Source organism: Podarcis gaigeae (assembly GCF_964106915.1).
Source record: "Podarcis gaigeae genome assembly, chromosome: Z".
In the NCBI taxonomy this organism is placed as follows: Eukaryota; Metazoa; Chordata; class Lepidosauria; order Squamata; family Lacertidae; genus Podarcis; species Podarcis gaigeae.
The window spans coordinates 37,227,477-37,246,150 of NC_139691.1; the positions used below are offsets into that span (position 1 = coordinate 37,227,477).

General features: G+C 43.8%; 1 protein-coding gene across 6 annotated transcripts in view; it reads right to left on the bottom strand.

The window, feature by feature from the left end:
* Positions 1-18,674, bottom strand: part of PCDH11X (protocadherin 11 X-linked) — a 758,870-nt gene that overhangs the window by 559,828 nt on the left and 180,368 nt on the right. The window contains exons 5-6 of one of the 6 annotated variants that reach the window (XR_014560300.1): positions 13,018-16,796; positions 12,163-12,985 (exon numbers count right to left, since the gene is read on the bottom strand). The exons of 4 other annotated variants lie outside the window; for them this stretch is intronic. Coding sequence is in view for 1 of the 2 variants with exons in the window: in XM_083722717.1 (XP_083578843.1) it covers positions 16,791-16,796 (6 nt within the window). In the remaining variant the exon portion in view is untranslated. Of the gene's footprint in view, positions 1-12,162; positions 16,797-18,674 lie in introns of those variants that run through there. One more of the 6 variants, XM_083722717.1, reaches the window with a different exon arrangement.

Below are 18,674 nucleotides of genomic sequence, written 5' to 3' on the forward strand. Positions count from 1 at the left end.
AAAACGTAGCAGGCAATAAGCGGCTAAGTTTGCAGTTCCTTGTTTTTTACGGCAACAGATTGCATTCTCCGCCCTGTCCGATTTGGACTTGCACATTCTAAGCCTTTGCAATCTGACACCCATCAAAAACCCAGGCATTTCTTTGACATGCCAGCATGTGTTTTTGTCATTTATGTCAGAAACTCACATGACAGCTTCCTTATTCTTCCACAGCTGACAGAATGCAGTTTTGGATGACCAGAGCAGGTTTTGCTTTGATCCATTGAAAACTGACTTGCTGTTAATTGGCATTATTCACATGGTTAGCCACATAAGATGCATATACAAGTGTGATTATTGACATGTGAGGTGAGTTTCCTAGAGTTTTCTTGGAGTAGGAAAGGGGAGTCTACCTTCTTAGCTGTTTTCTGGAACATATGCTGTCTAAACCAGACATCCAAGGGTGGGGGTGATTGTAAATATATATGCATCCTTCACTTTGTGAAACAGTTTGTTTGTTTTTTCCATTAATTCTGCCTGTTGTGGGTTTGAGGAAACCAATTTTGTACCTTTAATTTTCATTTCACTGTCCCTAAGATTTAAGAACTAGAGTTAGAACCTACCAAACTGCAATCAGAGCTGCTTCAGCTATTGAACTCTGAACTCAGGACATACACGTAGATAAGCTTTGCTTTACAGAGTTGTCTTCTGTCAGAGGATACAAAATTCCACCCTAAAGAATACTATTAAGCTTAAAAGGTCACTGGAAAACTATAGGGCCTGGACTATCTGCAATCAAGTATGCTGATATTCAGGATTTACGGTTCTATGAAAAATATACATAGAAAATCTCTAGCTCAACAACAGAGCACATGTCTGGCATGGAATGTTCCTGGGTTCAAATCCTAGCATCTCTGGGGAAGCCTGAGAAAAAAACCTCCTGGCTGAAAGTTTAGAGCAGTGTTTCCCAACCGGTGTTCCGCGGCACACTAGTGTGCCGCGAGACTTTGCCTGGTGTGCCGTGGGAGGGAGGCGGGCTCCATGTGCTTAGAGCAACAGGCTGCCGCCCCAAGCCTCGCGCGCCCGACGGGAGCTCCTGCCGGGTGCGCAAGGCTTGCAGACACTCGCCCGAAGCACGGGGCACCCTCCGGAGGGCTCCGCGTGCTTCGGGCAACAGGCTGCCGCCCCAAGCCTCGCGCGCCCAGCGGGAGCTCCTGCCGGGCGCGCAGGGTTGCAGACACTCGCCCGAAGCACAGGGAGCCCTCCGTAGGGCTCCCTGTGCTTCGGGCAACAGGCTGCCGCCCCAAGCCTTGCCGCCTGGCAGGAGCTCCTGCCGGGCGCGCATGGTTGCAGACACTCGCCCGAAGCACAGGGAGCCCTCCGTAGGGCTCCCTGTGCTTCGGGCAACAAGCTGCCGCCCCAAGCCTTGCGCGCCTGGCAGGAGCTCCTGCCGGGCGCGCAGGGTTGCAGACACTCGCCTGAAGCACGGGCAGCCCTCCGTAGGGCTCCCTGTGCTTCGGGCAACAGGCTGCTGCCCCAAGCCTTGCGCGCCTGGCAGGAGCTCCTGCCGGGCGCGCAAGGCTTGCAGACACTCGCCCGAAGCACGGGGAGCCCTCCGTAGGGCTCCCTGTGCTTCGGGCAACAGGCTGCCGCCCCAAGCCTTGCCGCCTGGCAGGAGCTCCTGCCGGGCGCGCAGGGTTGCAGACACTCGCCCGAAGCACGGGCAGCCCTCCGTAGGGCTCCCTGTGCTTCGGGCAACAGGCTGCCGCCCCAAGCCTTGCGCGCCTGGCAGGAGCTCCTGCCGGGCGCGCAAGGCTTGCAGACACTCGCCCGAAGCACGGGGAGCCCTCTGTAGGGCTCCCTGTGCTTCGGGCAACAGGCTGCCGCCCCAAGCCTTGCCGCCTGGCAGGAGCTCCTGCCGGGCGCGCAGGGTTGCAGACACTCGCCCGAAGCACGGGGAGCCCTCCGTAGGGCTCCCTGTGCTTCGGGCAACAAGCTGCCGCCCCAAGCCTTGCGCGCCTGGCAGGAGCTCCTGCCGGGCGCGCAGGGTTGCAGACACTCGCCGGAAGCACGGGGAGCCCTCCGTAGGGCTCCCTGTGCTTCGGGCAACAGGCTGCCGCCCCAAGCGGCATATAGTCAATATAGGCACAGAGTTAATTTTTTAAACATTTTCTAATGGTGGTGTGCCTCGAGATTTTTTTCATGAAACAAGTGTGCCTTTGCCCAAAAAAGGTTGGGAAACACTGGTTTAGAGAGCCACTTCCAGTCAAGATACAGTCTGATAAACGGTGCCAAGCTTGATGGGACGGTGTTGTGATTTGGTTTTAGACAGTTTTTATATACATCTAGACTCTAGAAGGTAATTCCCATCCTACAAGCACCACATAAACATTGTTTCATTGCTCCTCCTGCTGCTTTTCTTGAAAGAAAAAAAAGGCAGACCTCAAATCATAATCTAAAGCAAGGTATGGGACATTTGTTGTTGTTGTTGTTGAGGGCTGAATTTCCTTTGGGGTGATCTGTTTGGGACTACATGCTATCAGGGGGCTGCAGCACAGTCAGTGGTGGGAGGGAACATAGAAAAAAGCAGGCCGGGAACTTTTTATTTCTTTTTTACTATTTTGTCACATATTTCTCTCAAAGGGCCACACACAGCTCTTGTGCCACAAGTTCCTCAACCATCAGATAGGTCCTGGGTCCCACCTGTGCTATACGTTTAAAGAAGAATCAGACCATTTCAAACAGCCATGTCTTTCCCCTGGGAGCTGTAGTTTGTTAAGGGTTCTTGGAGTTGTTAGAAATGTTCCCCCCCCCAGAGCTACATTTCCCAGAGTTCTGTGGGAAAAGGGACGAAATATTAAAGCACTGTGAATATTGTAGCTCTGTGGTATGGTGCTGCTTTAAATGTATGGTGCAGCTAGGACCCTGATTGATGCCTGCTTGGGGACTGCTTGAAAGCCAGAAGGAATGAAGAGCAGGATACAATATTGTCAGGGAACTGCCATCAGCTCAGAGGCGAGAGGTGGAAGGGCAGTTGTGTTACAGGGAGCCTCCAAAGATCTTGCGAAACAGTTCCTCCTCTGGTGAGGAGGAAAGCCCCGCCTCCAGTGGGGAGGGGATGCAGGGACCAGGAGATGCTAGGGAGAGCCCCAACACTGAGCCTGAGCAAACCGGAGAGGAGGGAAGTACCCCTTTGCCAGCGCCCACTCTGCGCAGGAGGTTTGGGCGCAGACAGGGGAGGAGAAAGATGGGGGTCACACGACTGTTATGTTGGTGGAGGTACAAGGACTGGCCATGCCCAGATTCTGCTAGTGACTGAGCAGACATGGACTTGTGACGCTCTGCACTGTAAATAGTTTGTATTAATAATAAAGCCTGGAAAAGACAGGTTGGAGTCTTGCCTGTTTGCTCTTGAGCAACCAAACCAGTCACCTGACACATATTATTGAATTAATGAAGATACTGCAGCGATTTGTCCATGGCAAGGTGTATAATTTCACAGCATCATGAAAGCTGGACCAGAAACATGAGCATGCTTGAGGAAAGTGCCAGGCCTCCTTCTCCTAAACATCTGCAAAAGCCACCTACTGCCCCATTGAGGGTGAAGGACATCAAAAGTTGGCAGGTGGTATCTATTATTCTCAGGACAGTGTTTCTGGAAGCCTTTTAATTGGTCAACATCCTTCTTCAATTGCAAGATACATTTATTTTTCCTCACTCTTTTTGGAAATGTTTGCTTTCTCAAATCACTAGCTACATACCAGCAGAAAGTGGGAATGGAATGAAATCATTAGATGCCCTTTTTATAGAAATCACTTTATAGAGATGCAAGGCCAGGGCTTTGAAGCGAGTTTGCTGATACAAAAATGGTAAAAAGACATGGCTCTTATGCACAAGAGAAATATAATATAGTTCTTCTCTTTTAGAAACAATGCAGGGAGAGTGGAGTTCACAAACCATAGCCAGTTTTTCCTTAAAAAAAATAAAAAATCACAGATCCAGACACATTGATCCCAGCAAGGGCAGCGAAAAACTCTCCATTTTGCTATCTTACAGGGGTTGTTATTTTTTCCCTTTCCCTTTTCCCAATCCTATGTTAAACTTTACACATTTCAAAGTAAGTTTGCTTTTTAAAATGAAAATTATTTGCATTTTAGATGCATGCACACTTTGCCCTAGTGTGTGCATTTTGTACACACTGCCTAGATGGACAATGTCTGTGTTTGGGTTTTTTTTATTAGTTTGGAAAGAGAATTAGGCAAGTTCGCCTTTGAATGTGAACTCAGCCTAATCTATCACCCATCCCATACAGATTGCTGTAACTTTTTGATGTGAGGAACACAGGAAGCTGCCATATAGAACATCAGACCATTGACCCATCCTGCTCTGTGAATGGCAGGGGCCCTCTGCAGTTTCCCACCTGGAGATGCCGACAGAGATTGAACCTCGGACATTCGACATGCAAACCAGTTGCTCTACTACTGAGCAATGGTTCTTTAAAAGCAGAGAGGGTTACTCATGTTTCAATTTGCCAAAGTTTGCTGTTGTTAGCCTTGGCTGGTTTCTCAAGTGATGCTTAAAATGCCTCTTTGCTGCCAACACTTTCCCTTACATATAGTAAACCTGCAGCTTACGTCAGGGTTACGTTCTGGGGATCATAAGGTAAAGGGACCCCTGACCATTAGGTCCAGTCGTGACCGACTCTGGGGTTGCGGCACTCATCTTGCATTATTGGCCAAGGGAGCTGACGTTTGTCCGCAGACTGTTTTTCCAGGTCATGTGGCCAGTATGACTAAGCCACTTCTGGTGAACCAGGGCAGCACATGGAAACATCGTTTACCTTCCCGCTGGAGCGGTACCTATTTATCTACTTGCACTTTGACATGCTTTCAAACTGCTAGGTTGGCAGGAGCAGGGACCGAGCAATGGGAGCTCACCCCGTGGGAATTCGAACCGCCGACCTTCTGATCGGCAAGTCCTAGGCTCTGTGGTTTAACCCACAGCACAGCACGCTTTCTAGGGATCATGCCTAAAGACAAAATTGTGTATAGTCAAAACACATTGGGTGCAACAACTCTGGGGTTGCGGCACTCATCTTGCATTATTGGCCAAGGGAGCTGACGTTTGTCCGCAGACTGTTTTTCCAGGTCATGTGGCCAGTATGACTAAGCCACTTCTGGTGAACCAGGGCAGCACATGGAAACATCGTTTACCTTCCCGATGGAGCGGTACCTATTTATCTACTTGCACTTTGACATGCTTTCAAACTGCTAGGTTGGCAGGAGCAGGGACCGAGCAATGGGAGCTCACCCCGTCGTGGGAATTCGAACCGCCGACCTTCTGATCGGCAAGTCCTAGGCTCTGTGGTTTAACCCACAGCACAGCACGCTTTCTAGGGATCATGCCTAAAGACAAAATTGTGTATAGTCAAAACACATTGGGTGCAACAGCAGGTGAGATTGGCAAAATCTTTTTTTCCTCAACGTCTTCCCCCTTTCCACCCCTTATTAGTTAGTTAGTTAGGTAGTTAGTTAGTTAGTTAGTTAGTTAGTTAGTTAGTTAGTTAGCCAAGCACTTAAAGTTGAATGTGCACAAGTTAAATGTAAGTTGTGGGCTTTCTGTACAAAAAGAACATTGTTCATGGTCCCTTGTGAGGGCTTATTTACACTTACCTTTTGTTTCATGCTTTCCAGGCACATATCTGGGCTTTAAGGCTCTGTATCAGAGCATTCTTCCCCTCCCCTTTGCCCTGAAAACCAGCTTTTTAAAGCTGAGGTGCAACAAACAACAATTCAGGGTTTTCACAGATTGCTGTTTGCCCTGTTTCTGTGGGTTGTTGCAGGGAAATCTCCAGAGGTTATAAACAAATAAATGGTGCTTGGACATAGAGCTTTGAAGTGTGGACCTGGAATGCTTGAAGGAAAAGTAAGAGCCTGTGTTCAAGGGACACCATTCTTCCATGCACATCATGACTGGGCTTGGGTGAGACAATTATAGCTGCTGGTGTAGGGTAGACACACAATGAACCAGTCAAGTGTAACATGAGTGAAACCCTGGCATATCTAAAAAGGCATATCTAACACCTGGGCTATTGCTCGGCCTTTGCTGAACCAACAAGCTATGCTGGTGGAAATCCTTCTGTGCAAATGGAATATTAAATGGTGAAGAATTTATATGAAAAGAAACCACAGATGGCAAACTATTTAGACCTTAGCTTCCAACCTCACCTCCCCAAGCTACAAAAGCAATTAATCAATGCTACCTCTGTGCATATTTAACCCAATGTTCAAAAGGGCTTATTTGTTCATGCCCAGAGCTTTATAACTTTCTTTCTCACATGGCTTTGCTGGATCAGAGGCCATCTCTCTGTACGTATTTACACAAGCTGGTTTAAACTCTAGGAAGTTAACATTTTGCAGAATGTTGCAATGTCACATACTTGAGCTCATACATACACGATCTAAAAATAAGTAATCTATATTCCCCTTTAACCTTTGTGTCTGTTCACTGCCTCAGTAATGTTGTGCCTTAATTTGATTCAGTACATGTTGCTGTTCAGTTTGATGTATGCTCTCGGGGAGGCAAACTTATTAGAAAGAAGTCAGTGAATATAACAGAGAGAGAGAGAGAGAGAGAGAGAGAGAGAGAGAGAGAGAGAGATAAAACACCGTTTTACAGTGTGCTTGTTTGCCTAACCACTGACATTGTGATGGATGTTATATAAGGAAATACAGGGCAGAAAATATTGGGCACAATCTCCTGAGCAGTAATACTAGGCAAACCCCATTGAAATGAATGGACGGTGTACAAGAACACTGCTATTGCCAATTTTTCTACCTGCTTCAATCTTTTCTGCAATTGTCTTCATTTCAATTCAATGGGAAGAGGTGGTGCTAGTTCACAGAATATTCTCCATTTTCAATTTGAAACGCTGAAAGAGCAATCTTATACACTCTTACCTGAGAGAAAATCCAATTGAACTCAAGAGGGCTTACTTCCAAGAAGACATGCATAGAATTTCTTGCAATTGCGTTTTCCTGTTTGCTGTTTTATCCGTTTCCTTTTTTTAAGGGGGGCAGTCTTCCTGGATTTCTCACACTGACCATTTAATCCAATCTGCAATCTCAAAATTAATATGACGGTGCTACATAACCAATCAAGTTTAGTTGTGTCATGGCATTGATAGCAGCAAATGATGTGGCAATGGAGCAAGCTGCCTGAATTTGAAGCAAAACTACCTGACTATGTACTCTTGCTCAACTCAGGGAGAAGACTCAAGGCAGGCCATTTCCACTGTCTGTTCTGATTGTATTCCACCATCTGCTATCCCTTTCTCCAAGAGAAAAGTAGCCTCTGATAGGAGAAGATTAGACAGGGAGCATGGGGCTTCAAGCAAAGAAGGAAGACCCCAGCAACCTTCTCCTCCAGCAGGAAATGATGGTCAAAGGTGGGCATCTCCCATCTCCACTGAACCCTCTGCAATGTGATTATCCCTTTCCTTTCTAATATGCAAAGCATTTTCTGCCTCAGAGAGCAGGCAAGAAAGGCTAGCCTGAAGTTCCAGCCTTTAAAGCAGTATACAGTGGTACATCGGGTTACAGATGCTTCAGGTTACAGACGCATCAGGTTACAGACTCTGCTAATCCAGAAATAGTACCAGGATGAGAAATCGCATGGTGGCGGTGCGGTGGCAGCGGGAGGCCCCATTAGCTAAAGTGGTACCTCAGGTTAAGAACAGTTTCAGGTTAAGAATGGACCTCCGGAATGAATTAAGTTCTTAGCCCGAGGCACCACTGTATATCAAAGGTTTGGAGGATTCCATTGAGAGTTTCTCAACATGCAGCAATAATAGTAAGAGTGCAAATGAGTTTCAGGGAAAGCCCTTTGGTGCTTGCCAGAACTTAAGTCAACAGGGAGTGAGGGCAAGATATATGAGAATACATGTTTAGTTGGGTTGTTTTGTTTGGTGGGGTTCCTGCAAGTAGTACCAAAAATTGATGTTTTTAAATAAGGTGTGTTTTCAAAAAAGTGAAAATATTGTGAGAAACTTGGAAGTAGTTTTGGCTCAGTCGTGATAATTTAGACTCAATAATCAGGGGCAGAAAATCCTAACTGGAGGGGGAGGTGGTCTGAGGGATGTCAGATCAGGCATAGAATGAAGTCAAAAGTAGATGACAAGTCAAGGACATCCTTCATCATTATAAAGGAAAAGGAAATATCCAGAGAGGCTGAATGCTGGGAATTCAGTTGATAATGCACCCAGTGGCAGAGCTTGGCAGAAGCTTTGTGTAGAAAGTGAACCTTAATTTATCTGATGTTCTCCTACCACTTGCAATGACAATAGAAAGGGCTGCCCCATTTATCTTCCTTCCTTCAAAAATTGACATGCATTTGAAACAGAGATAGGTGAGACACAGCTTAAAAGGTTGTGATACTGTCAGTACTATCTCTTACTGAAGGGGAAAAAATGATGACTAATGTCTAGTCAATTGTATATATAATTGACCTCTATTCATCCCAAATTAAATTTACATTCAATATCTTCCTCACCTATGACAAAAAAAGTCACTGGTCCTCTCTATCCTTCTATCTGTCTGTCTACAGTAAGCTATGATCAAAACAGGATATTAAACTTAAATAATTTATTTAACACTGGTTTCCGTTCAGTTTCCCTTTCAAATATCAAGCCTTTGGAGATGCTGGGTGGAATTCAACATTGCACTGTTACGGTTGTTCCTTTAACACAAGCATTTCAGCTTTGCAGATGGAATGATGGCCCCCTCCTTCTCCTCCTCATGTGGTGATGTGGGGGCACTTTCAACGCTCCCGAGCCAATTTTAAGAGGTGGGAGGGACATATGACAGGGTGAAATCACCAGTGCGCCATGACCATTTTGTTAGGCCACATCCACTGATGTCCTGGAAGCCTGCTGAAACCTTCTCCAAAAGGGAGAAACGAGAACTTACTGTGGTCCACTAGAATATGGAGCATTATAAGCACTGAGGGGCTTTATGACTCTGAGAAACCCAATTTCCCCCCATGGATTCCATCATAACTTTACACTCTCAGCTATCACCCTGATAGGGATAAGTAAATCTGTCAATTTCAGCTTCTTCTCGTTTCACTCCCCTCACCTCCAACCTTAAGTTTAATTTTCTGTATTTCCACAACAATTCACAATTTTATTTTATTTTTTTAAATCCTGATGAAAATACCTCAGCATTTTAGTCCAAATTTACCCTAGTATACTGATGCCTGCAGCCAATTTTGCCCAATATATACTACTTCTTTTTTTTGCACAGCCATTTCCCCTAATATAACACTGTTTTATATGTTATGTTCACTGATATATGCATTACAACGCAAAATTTACCCTAGCATACCCTAGTGTGTGTTTTAATACATTATTTGGCTGGCGAACTGCACTGTAAATTTCAGAGAAGTGTGTTTTTAAAAAAATGGCTGTGCTTTGATTCATGCTAGAGAAAGTGCGAATTAGTCAAGTTTATTTTAAATGCTAACCATTTTAACCACCGCCCCCTCCAAAACCCCCAGAGCAGAAGGAGCAGAAGAGACAAAGGGCACATGCCAGATACCAGGACTGGAAACATAGCCTGAGGCTTCCTCCCCCCCCCCCCAACCCTGTTTGGTAAGAAGTGGTCTTCAGGATATCTTTCTTTCTTTCTTTCCTTTCAAAAAGCAAATAAAAATAAGCGCAATATATCACTAGCTTTGCAAAGTCCAACCTTCATTTTATTTAGATAAAATAGATAAATAAAAACCATTGTACTTCTTGAGTGTGTGTGTGTGTGTGTGTGTATTTGGTAGGTTACCTAAAAAAACCACTATAAATTATGTGTCACATTTTGACAGAAAATGTGTGTGTGTGTGTGTGTCCCCAAACTATAGCTTATATTACACACAAATAAATTTATATAGGCCCAAATCCTATGTGTATTTACCTAGTTCTGAGTAGATATGCATCACATTACACTGCTCCTTTGAGGTGGGGAACCCCATGGGAGTGTTTTGGTAGGCAGGAGAGAATTCCTTCAGAATCTAATAACACACTCAGTCCTGACAGGAGGACATACAACAGGCTCTCTCAACTAGCTGCAGATTAGGTGCTGTTTTCTAACCTGCACTATTAGCTCACTTCAAATCCAGGTGAGCAATAAATCTGTTTTTGAGATTATATTTGGAAGAACTGAGTTCTGGGAGACATGCATTCACAAATAACCCCAGCAAAGGGAGAATCAGAGTGATGTAGGAGAGTGTTTGTGGTGTAAAAATAATATTTGTTATCACTCTGAGCTCCTATCACCAGTATTTTTTTCCAAAAGCATGCATATGCTGGGTGGAATTACATGTTACAAAGGACACAAATGGATTTCAAACACATGCTTCCTTCATAATTCCTGTACTGGGAGAATCAGTAGGTGAAAAAGATGCTTATCCTTTTCCCCACCTACCAAGTAAGGACAACTAGAAGGTTGGGTGGGGTGAATATGCAAAAAAAATTATTAAAAAAATTGTGTGTGTGGTGTGGTGTGGTGTGTGTGTGTGTGTGTGTGTGTGTGTTAATCAATCCTCCCATGCACCAACAGTGCTACACAAGGGTGCATGAATGGGTCAGTTTCAGTTTTCTCCGTTTCTTGATTTTCCTGTCTTGAATTCAGTTATTCGTATTTCCACATCAGTTTGCAAAATATTTTTCAAGTCCTTGTGGAAATCTACCAGCATTTTAGTGCAAAATTCTTATATACATTTTTTTTGAATGAACTCTTGACTAATGCACACACATTCTAGATTATTAATCTAGTGGTGGTCATGTTATTGAAACGATGTGAATGTTCTCCACCAATGAATGCAACATTGACATCCACAGCTTAAAGGACTGCCGCATTCACCCTATTCTCTTCCACATAAAGAGGGAGCCATTGCCCATGAAAAAAACCTGAGTATCAGGAACAATTCTTTCCTCCATATGCCATCAGACCCATGATTCAGTGGAGGGAACAGGAGGAAGTTCAAGCTTCAACATCACCGTCCAATGATGCTACCAAGGACAAGTGAAACCACTTAGGAGTGACATCGTTTTTGCAATGAGTGCCTGAAAGTCATTGGACATGGGAGGATCCCCCCCCTTTTCCTTTAAAACAGTTCCATATTTGTCCTGTTTGACTGACTGCCCTCCTAATATTCCTCTGTTTTATAATTTTCTCCTGCTTGTTGTCTTTTGCACCTGTCCCCTAGTTGAGTCCTTGGTTTGCCCAGTCTGCTGATTACCAGCCATACCCTGAAACCATAGCAATTGCAGCTCTGGGTCTAGTTTTCAACTTGGACTATAGTCTCTGGCCTTGTTCATTACCTCAGCCTCTACGTCACCTGCAGTCCTATCAGTCCATGGAACCCAACCTAGCAGTCTAAACTGGTCATCAAGGCACACAATGGAAGTGCAGGCCTTGAAACAAACAGCTGCCATAAACCATGGGGTTAAAGAAACCTTTGCTGTTGTTGAATGCAGTGTTTTGTTTTTAAGGAAATTTGTGTCGTGTGTTCTGACTACCACCAAGAATTCTTGAAGTCTGAGTTCGATGATCAATACCACAAAATGAAGGGGGGAAATGTAAAAGGAAAGGGGAAACAGAAATATTTTCTTTGGAAAGAAGAAAATCTATTTCCCAAGTTATTAAATAGTGTCTCTCAACAGTGGGGGCCCAACAGCCACAGCTGCAAATATTTAGCACAATATGCTAAACTGCTTCCCTGCTGCCTTGTGGGACATCTTTGGGAGAAGAAAAGACCAAGGAGTAAACCCCATGCAAATCCAGAGTGAAGTCCTTAAGACGGTTGGATGACATCTTGTATACCTCCTGCAGCCAAGCTGCGGCAAATGTATTGCTTTCCTTTTCTTTGGAAGACATCAGTGAGACCGGGGTGGGGGGTGGGGCTCATGTTATCTGGGCAGCTCAGTAAACACTGCCCAGGCTTGCACACCATGGAAGGTCACTTTGGTGCTGCGAACACAGCAAAAACAACATGGCAGCAGTTGCAAGTTACCAGTTTCTGCAGCCACAGCAGGCGCTGTGACTCTCCATTGGTTTGACTTCACCCCTGGAGGTGCACACCATTGTCTCTTGAGACAGACAGATGCCAACCATGCAATGATAAATTTCAATATACCATTATAAATAGGATTTATTATACTTTACAGATCAGAGAGCCAAATGAACATTTCCTTTCAAAAGAGCCAGATAGCAAACATGTGAAGGGAACTTGAGGTAAATGTCCTTCTTGACAATCTACAGTTTGACAGGTGAGAAAGTAGGATCACATTGCAAGCCTGTTTAAAGTACAGTTACATCAGATATACAGTAGCATGTGAGATTTCCAGTTTTGCAGCCTACTTAATGGATCCTCAATAGCTTTTAAAATTTCAATTGAATGTTAAGCATACTGTGTTGTAGTGTTGTTGTTTTATGCAAGCATACATAATGTCCATCACCCGCATCCAGTGCTATGTTCACGTGGGAACTCAAATATCCACCATGGATTGCCAGTTTATTTCCCTGGAGCAGCTAGTGAGAATCTTTGGATCTCCAGATGCTGCCAAACTACAACTCCCATCAGTGACAGGTATGATGGAAGTTGTACTTCAGCAATATCAGGAGAGCCAAAACTTTCCCACCCTTGCTCTGGAGAATCAGAACCAGGGGAAGCACCTTTACATGGGCTCAATCCTGCCAAAGATAGAGACTTTTAATACCCATTGATTTTGCTAGAAGAGAATTATCAAAGAAAACGAAAAACAACACTTAGTAAATATGTCTTAGGGTGGCAAATTATCTCAAAATAAAGCCATGCAGACTGTGTCAGAATAAATATACTCATTTGTGTGTGGGTTGTTGTTGTTTTTTGTCCTTCTTTGCTTGAAAAGTCACATGGAACATTGTAAATGCCAAGTGAAACTTATTATTAATGAAATTTATATACCGCCCTATACCTGGAGGTCTCAGGGCCGTTCACATTGTTTACCACTGTGCAGATATCAGGACCCAAGAAAGACTAAAAACAGGTCTACTGGTGTGCAAATTCTGAAATGAGAAGTGACTGTGGGACTAGATCTATACACTCTTGGAGGATTTTATAGTTTTTGATTTTGATTTTATAGTTGCATTTTAATTGAGGTTTAAGCCTGGCTTTGGCACAGAAACTATGTTGGTCGCCCTGTCTGATGACCTCTGTAGGGAGAGAGACAAGGGAAATGTTAACTGACCTCAACCTCTCAAAGGTTTTTGATACCATCAACCATAGTACCCCTCTGGAGTGGCTGTCCTGAGTTAGAGGTGGGTGGCACCACTTTGTGGTGGTTCTGGTACTACTCGGATGATTGTTTCCAGAGGGTGATGTTTGGGGAATGTTCTTCAGCCCCATAGAGCTTTCAGTGTGGGATTTTATCACCTATGCTGTTTAACAACTACATGAAACCGCTGAGTGAGGTCAGCTGGAGGTTTGGTATACATTGTCAATAATATGCTGATGAAACACAGCTTTTCTTCTCCTTTACATCTGCAGGTGTGGCAGTGGATATGCTGGGCGTTGTCTTGCCTCTGTAATGGACTGAATGAGAACCAACATATGGAGCTCAACCCATATAAGAGTGAAGCACTGTTAGTGGGTGGTTCCCTAGACTTAATCAATGGGATTTGCCCTGCTCTCGACGGGGTTACATTCCCCATCAGGTATATAGCTTGGGTGAGGGGACTTCTGGGTCCTTTGCTGTTGGCTTGAGGCTCAGGTAGCCTTGATGGCACAGAATGCCTTCCATCAGCTTTAGCTGGTAGCCCAGCTTGACTGTAGTGACAGTCAACTGATTTCTGGGCCTGATTTGAAGTGCTGGTTTTGAGCTATAAAGCCTTACAAACGGCTCAGGACCACAATACCTCAAGGACTGCCTCTCCCCATATGAACAAACCCAAACCCTGTGATCATGATTTGAAGCCCTTTGGGTGCCTCCTCTACGAGAGGCCTGGAGAGCAGCAATATGAGAATGGGCCTTTTCTGTAGTGGCTCCTCATCTGCTGAATGCTCTCCACAGCAACGTTTGCCGGGCACCTTCATTACATAATTTTAGGCACCATCTGAAAGCATTTCTCTATACTCAGGACTTTGGCTGATCAAATATTCTATGGCCTTTTAAATGAGATTTTGGGAGGGGAGTTATAGGTGTGTTTTTGTTTCATTGTGCATTTTATGATCTTATTTTGTATTTTTATGCTGCGAACCTTCCAAGGCTCTTTGGATGTCGGGCCGTAAACAAATTTATTTATTTATTTATTTTTAATTTCAACTCTGAATATATGAAAGGAAGAGTACATGCTTAACATTTACTTTTTAAAATCAATGTGTGCTAAGAGTGCTTAACTCTGGCAGGATTGCTGCACTCCACATGTTGTAGAAAGAAATGTGACTTGAGAGTAGCACTCAGCTTTTGCTGTGCATTGACTTGTCCAAAAAATCAATGTGGGCTCCAGGCAAATATAAAAGATTTAAATAATTATGGAGCTTATGCATTTCTTTTTTTTCAGGAGACACGTGTTTAAAATGTGGAAGCACGTGGCACTTCTACATTTGCTTTTCTTGTGCAAAAGTGCTTCCCGTGGAGCAATTTCTTGTTGATCTAGGCGCACAATTAATATGTGATTGGGACAGATACCTCTTCCCCCTTCCCCTGCCATCTAGCTATCCAATTTTATATTAGCATTCATACAACGACAAAAAAAAATCCAGTTTTTTTTCCTTTTTACTCCTTCCCCCTTTTTTAAAAGCACTGAGTGCAATCCAGTAGGAATATTGTTCAAAACATTTGAAGATAATAGAACCATTTCTGTGCTCTTGTAGAATCCTACTTTTCAGTGGGATATCCACAGTCAAAGTTCTAGGTGGACTGTGCTCAATGAATCCTGCACCAATCCAAACACTGTTACATGAAGTGTACATTCTTTTACATTATTGCCCAAGGATGATACAATGCAACACATTAATGCAACACATTAATGCAAACTGTGATAGGCATAGTACACATTTTAAACATGTAATAAGCAACAACCAAAAAATGAAAATGTTACATCTTATGCTAACCAAAGATAAATTCAGTGATCTTGCCAAATTGCCTAAAAAGGCAGCCATTTTAATGCTAGGCAGCAGTATTATTATTTATTTGTACTAGTGGTAGTTAAGGTTTTGATTTATTTTTTTAAATCACACTAAATGCAAGACCTTTTGCTTAAATATTGGGGAAGGGCGTGCCATCTAAATTGTGCCTAAGTAGGTACTCTTAAAAATGCTAGCCAGCATAATATAAAATAAGCTTTCATCGAAAAGCTTAACAGTTAGAATAATAAAAAAAAGAATGAGAGAGGCTGGCTACAAGTGTATACTATACATATATCTATACGGAATTGCAAGTACGAGGTACACCCTCTCTTGGGCCCAGTTCATACAACATGCAGCACAATCCTATGCATGTTTACTCAGATGTAAGTCCTATTGAAATCAATGGGACTTACTTCCCATTCCACATGTTTAGGCTTGGAGGCCTAGTGGACCTATGATAGAGGAGCAGATATACAACTCTCCCCCACCCCATGGATGCAACATGTGGAGGTGGGTGTTCCATGTAGAGCAAGGGTACTCATTGTGGTGGACTATAACTCCCATCATCCTTGACCATTGACGCTACTGGCTGGAGCTGATGGGAATTGGAGTCCAGCAATATTTGGAGGTCCCCATGTTTCCTACCCCTGCTGCACATGGAACCGTCCGTCACATTCTCCATGATGTGCGTCATGGAGAAAATGCATTAGCAGCTGACTTTCCACCATGCTGAGGACTGATAGCCTGTTAAGCCAGTGGAAAGAGCCATTCGGCATTTTAAGATCGACAAAGCACTGTAAAATGCTCATATCTGGCTATCCTGCATAGCGGAAAAAAGTATTTCTTACAACAACCCCCCCCCCCCACCCAAGAAAATAAAAAATAAACCAACAATAATTTCTCATTCTGGAGCATATGAGACAAAGCATTTTACCAAGAAATGCAGGGAGTATAGATAACTTTACTTTGTCTTTCTTTCTTTTTTTGGATGTATATGCCTAAACGTTATTGCTCCTTTATCATCATGTATATGGGAGAGAAGGCATAAGGTGGGATTGGGGAACCTGTGGCCCTTCACTGTTGCTGGACTAGGCAACCCACCATCCCTAACCACTGGGCATGCTGGGTGGGGCTGATGGGAGTTGCAGTCCAGCAACACCTGGAAAGAACCAGGTTCCTCATCCCTGCTATAAGGGAGGGGAGCATGGACAACATATATCCTCAGCATAAATAAGTTAAGGGCATTAGTCCGTTAAGGACAAAGTGGCTATCAGCAACATAAGAGAATAAAAAGATTTATCTTATATAGTTACCACCATTCACACCCAGTGATGGTTAATATCACTTATTTTGCCTTAGGGAAAAACCCTACATTATCGAACACTTTTAGCACAATGTTCTCAAGTCTCTCTTTGTCTTTCTTTTCTTTCCTTTTCTGTCTTAGCGTTCTTGCCCTGAATACCTTTCAGTAGGGCAGCTTGAACAGTTCACCGCCACTTCGAAAACCCCTCTGGAGATCAGACGATAAAATTCTTCAGCAATCAGGGAGAGAGGACAAAGGGCTTTCTCGTGCTATTCCCATATTTCCATGTTTGCTGGCTTAACATCATTGTGTATACGACTTCAGTACTTAACAGCTGATGCGAAGACGTTCAGAGCTGGCAAACAGAGAAACAGCATGAGAAAAGCCCCTGCCTTCATCATCACATCTCCAACCCTACCTTAAAAGTTGGCTTGGCAGCTATCAACTAGCTTAATACTGTCATGGGGATGGGGAGGGGCTTGGGGAGATTTTACTATTTTTAGATTTAGATAGGCAATTCAGATTTAAAGCTTTCATATGGGAGATGCAGGCTTGGGGAACCTGTTCCCCCCACTCAGATGTGGTTGGGCACCAATTCCTATCAGTCCCACCCAGCATGGCCAATAGTAAGGAATTATGGGAGTTGTGTTCCTATAATATCAGGATGACAACCGATTTCCCATCCCTGATTCACAGGCTGCTTGCTGTTCGGGTTTATCTGGATATAACAGCTCTCCCTCCAAGCTGCCCTACTAAGAGACATATCAGGATCTATATAAAGGATAGATTTGCTAGGTAGCCAGCATGGTGCTCTCCAGATATTGCTGAATTCTAGACCTCAGCCCCAGTCAGTGTGGGCAGCTGTCAGGAATGGTGAAAGATGCATTTCAATATCAAGGGAGCAACACATTAGCCAATGCCTGCAAGGGGTCATTCCCTGGAAACTTTAGTTATATATTCTGTGAAGGTGGAGAGGGTGGGGAAGGGGTGCTAACTAAGTATTGCATTAAAGGACTCTTGACACATTCATCAAACTACAATTCCCAGGATTCTTTGGGGAAAGACATGACTAGCAAATGGCTTTAAATCAACATAATATCATAGTACATACATGCCCTTAGTGGAAATACATTACTTAATACAATGCAACTCTTATGCCAAAATATGTGGTACAGCAGGCTTCAGGACTTGTATATAATTATAAAATGTCATGCACTCAAGGGACTCACTGCAACATATTTTAACCCCCCATTTTGTTAGAATTTTCTGAAATTGAGGAAGGTCTGTATAAATAAAAACAGGCGAGATCCACGTCCCTCCCTCCTACCCGCCAACCATGTATTGTCATCGTGTTTAAGAACTTGTTTAGATTGCTGATATCAAGATAGCATCAAAATATCGTGAGAAAATAATATTGGGAAAGATGGAATATGGGAGGAAAGAAGACTGAAACAAAGCAGAGCAATTAACATAAAATATCCTAACCAAATCATCATGATCTCACTGTAAAGTGCAATAGCAAAGAATGGTCAAAAGTATTCATGAAAGCGGGGCTGGAGAAAATCAATGCAGAGTAATGGCAAAGGAGTCAAACACACAAAGGTCCTGTTCCTACAGCAAGCATAGTTAAATTTTCCTAAGTGCATCAGTGCAAAAATGCTAACTTTTGGACCCAGTTTGCATATGTAAAACTGGCTGGCTTGATTTTCAGTGCAACCCATGCCATATAAGAATGGATACAGCCTGTTGGAATGCCAACAAACCAAACTGGGGAACTCAAGCAGCAGTTCTGCATGTGCAAATGCAGCTTTACTTGAAATGGTAAATGAATTGATACTAAAGGCACACACACTTAGTGGTCACATATGTTAAGAGGTGCAGAACAGAAAAAGCTAGCGAACTCTCAACTTTAAAATGTTTTTCAACTTGCACTGAGTCACCCTGAGTACTGTAGTTATGTAGGAAGGGTGTCGCACAAACACTCTTAAATAAACCTTAAATATTTTTCTTCCTCTTTTTACTAATTCGCTTGGATTTTAATGCAAGAAAAAGTAAGTAGCAACTTCAGAGGAGGGCCAGGCTCCGAACTGCATTCAGCTTAGATGCAGACAATCTATCCTAGATAGTGCTGGGACAACATCAGACCCTCCAACATTCCTCAGATGAAAATGGGGACACTTCTCACACACCCACAATTGAACCTCCTTAACCTCCACCCCCCCCACCATCACAA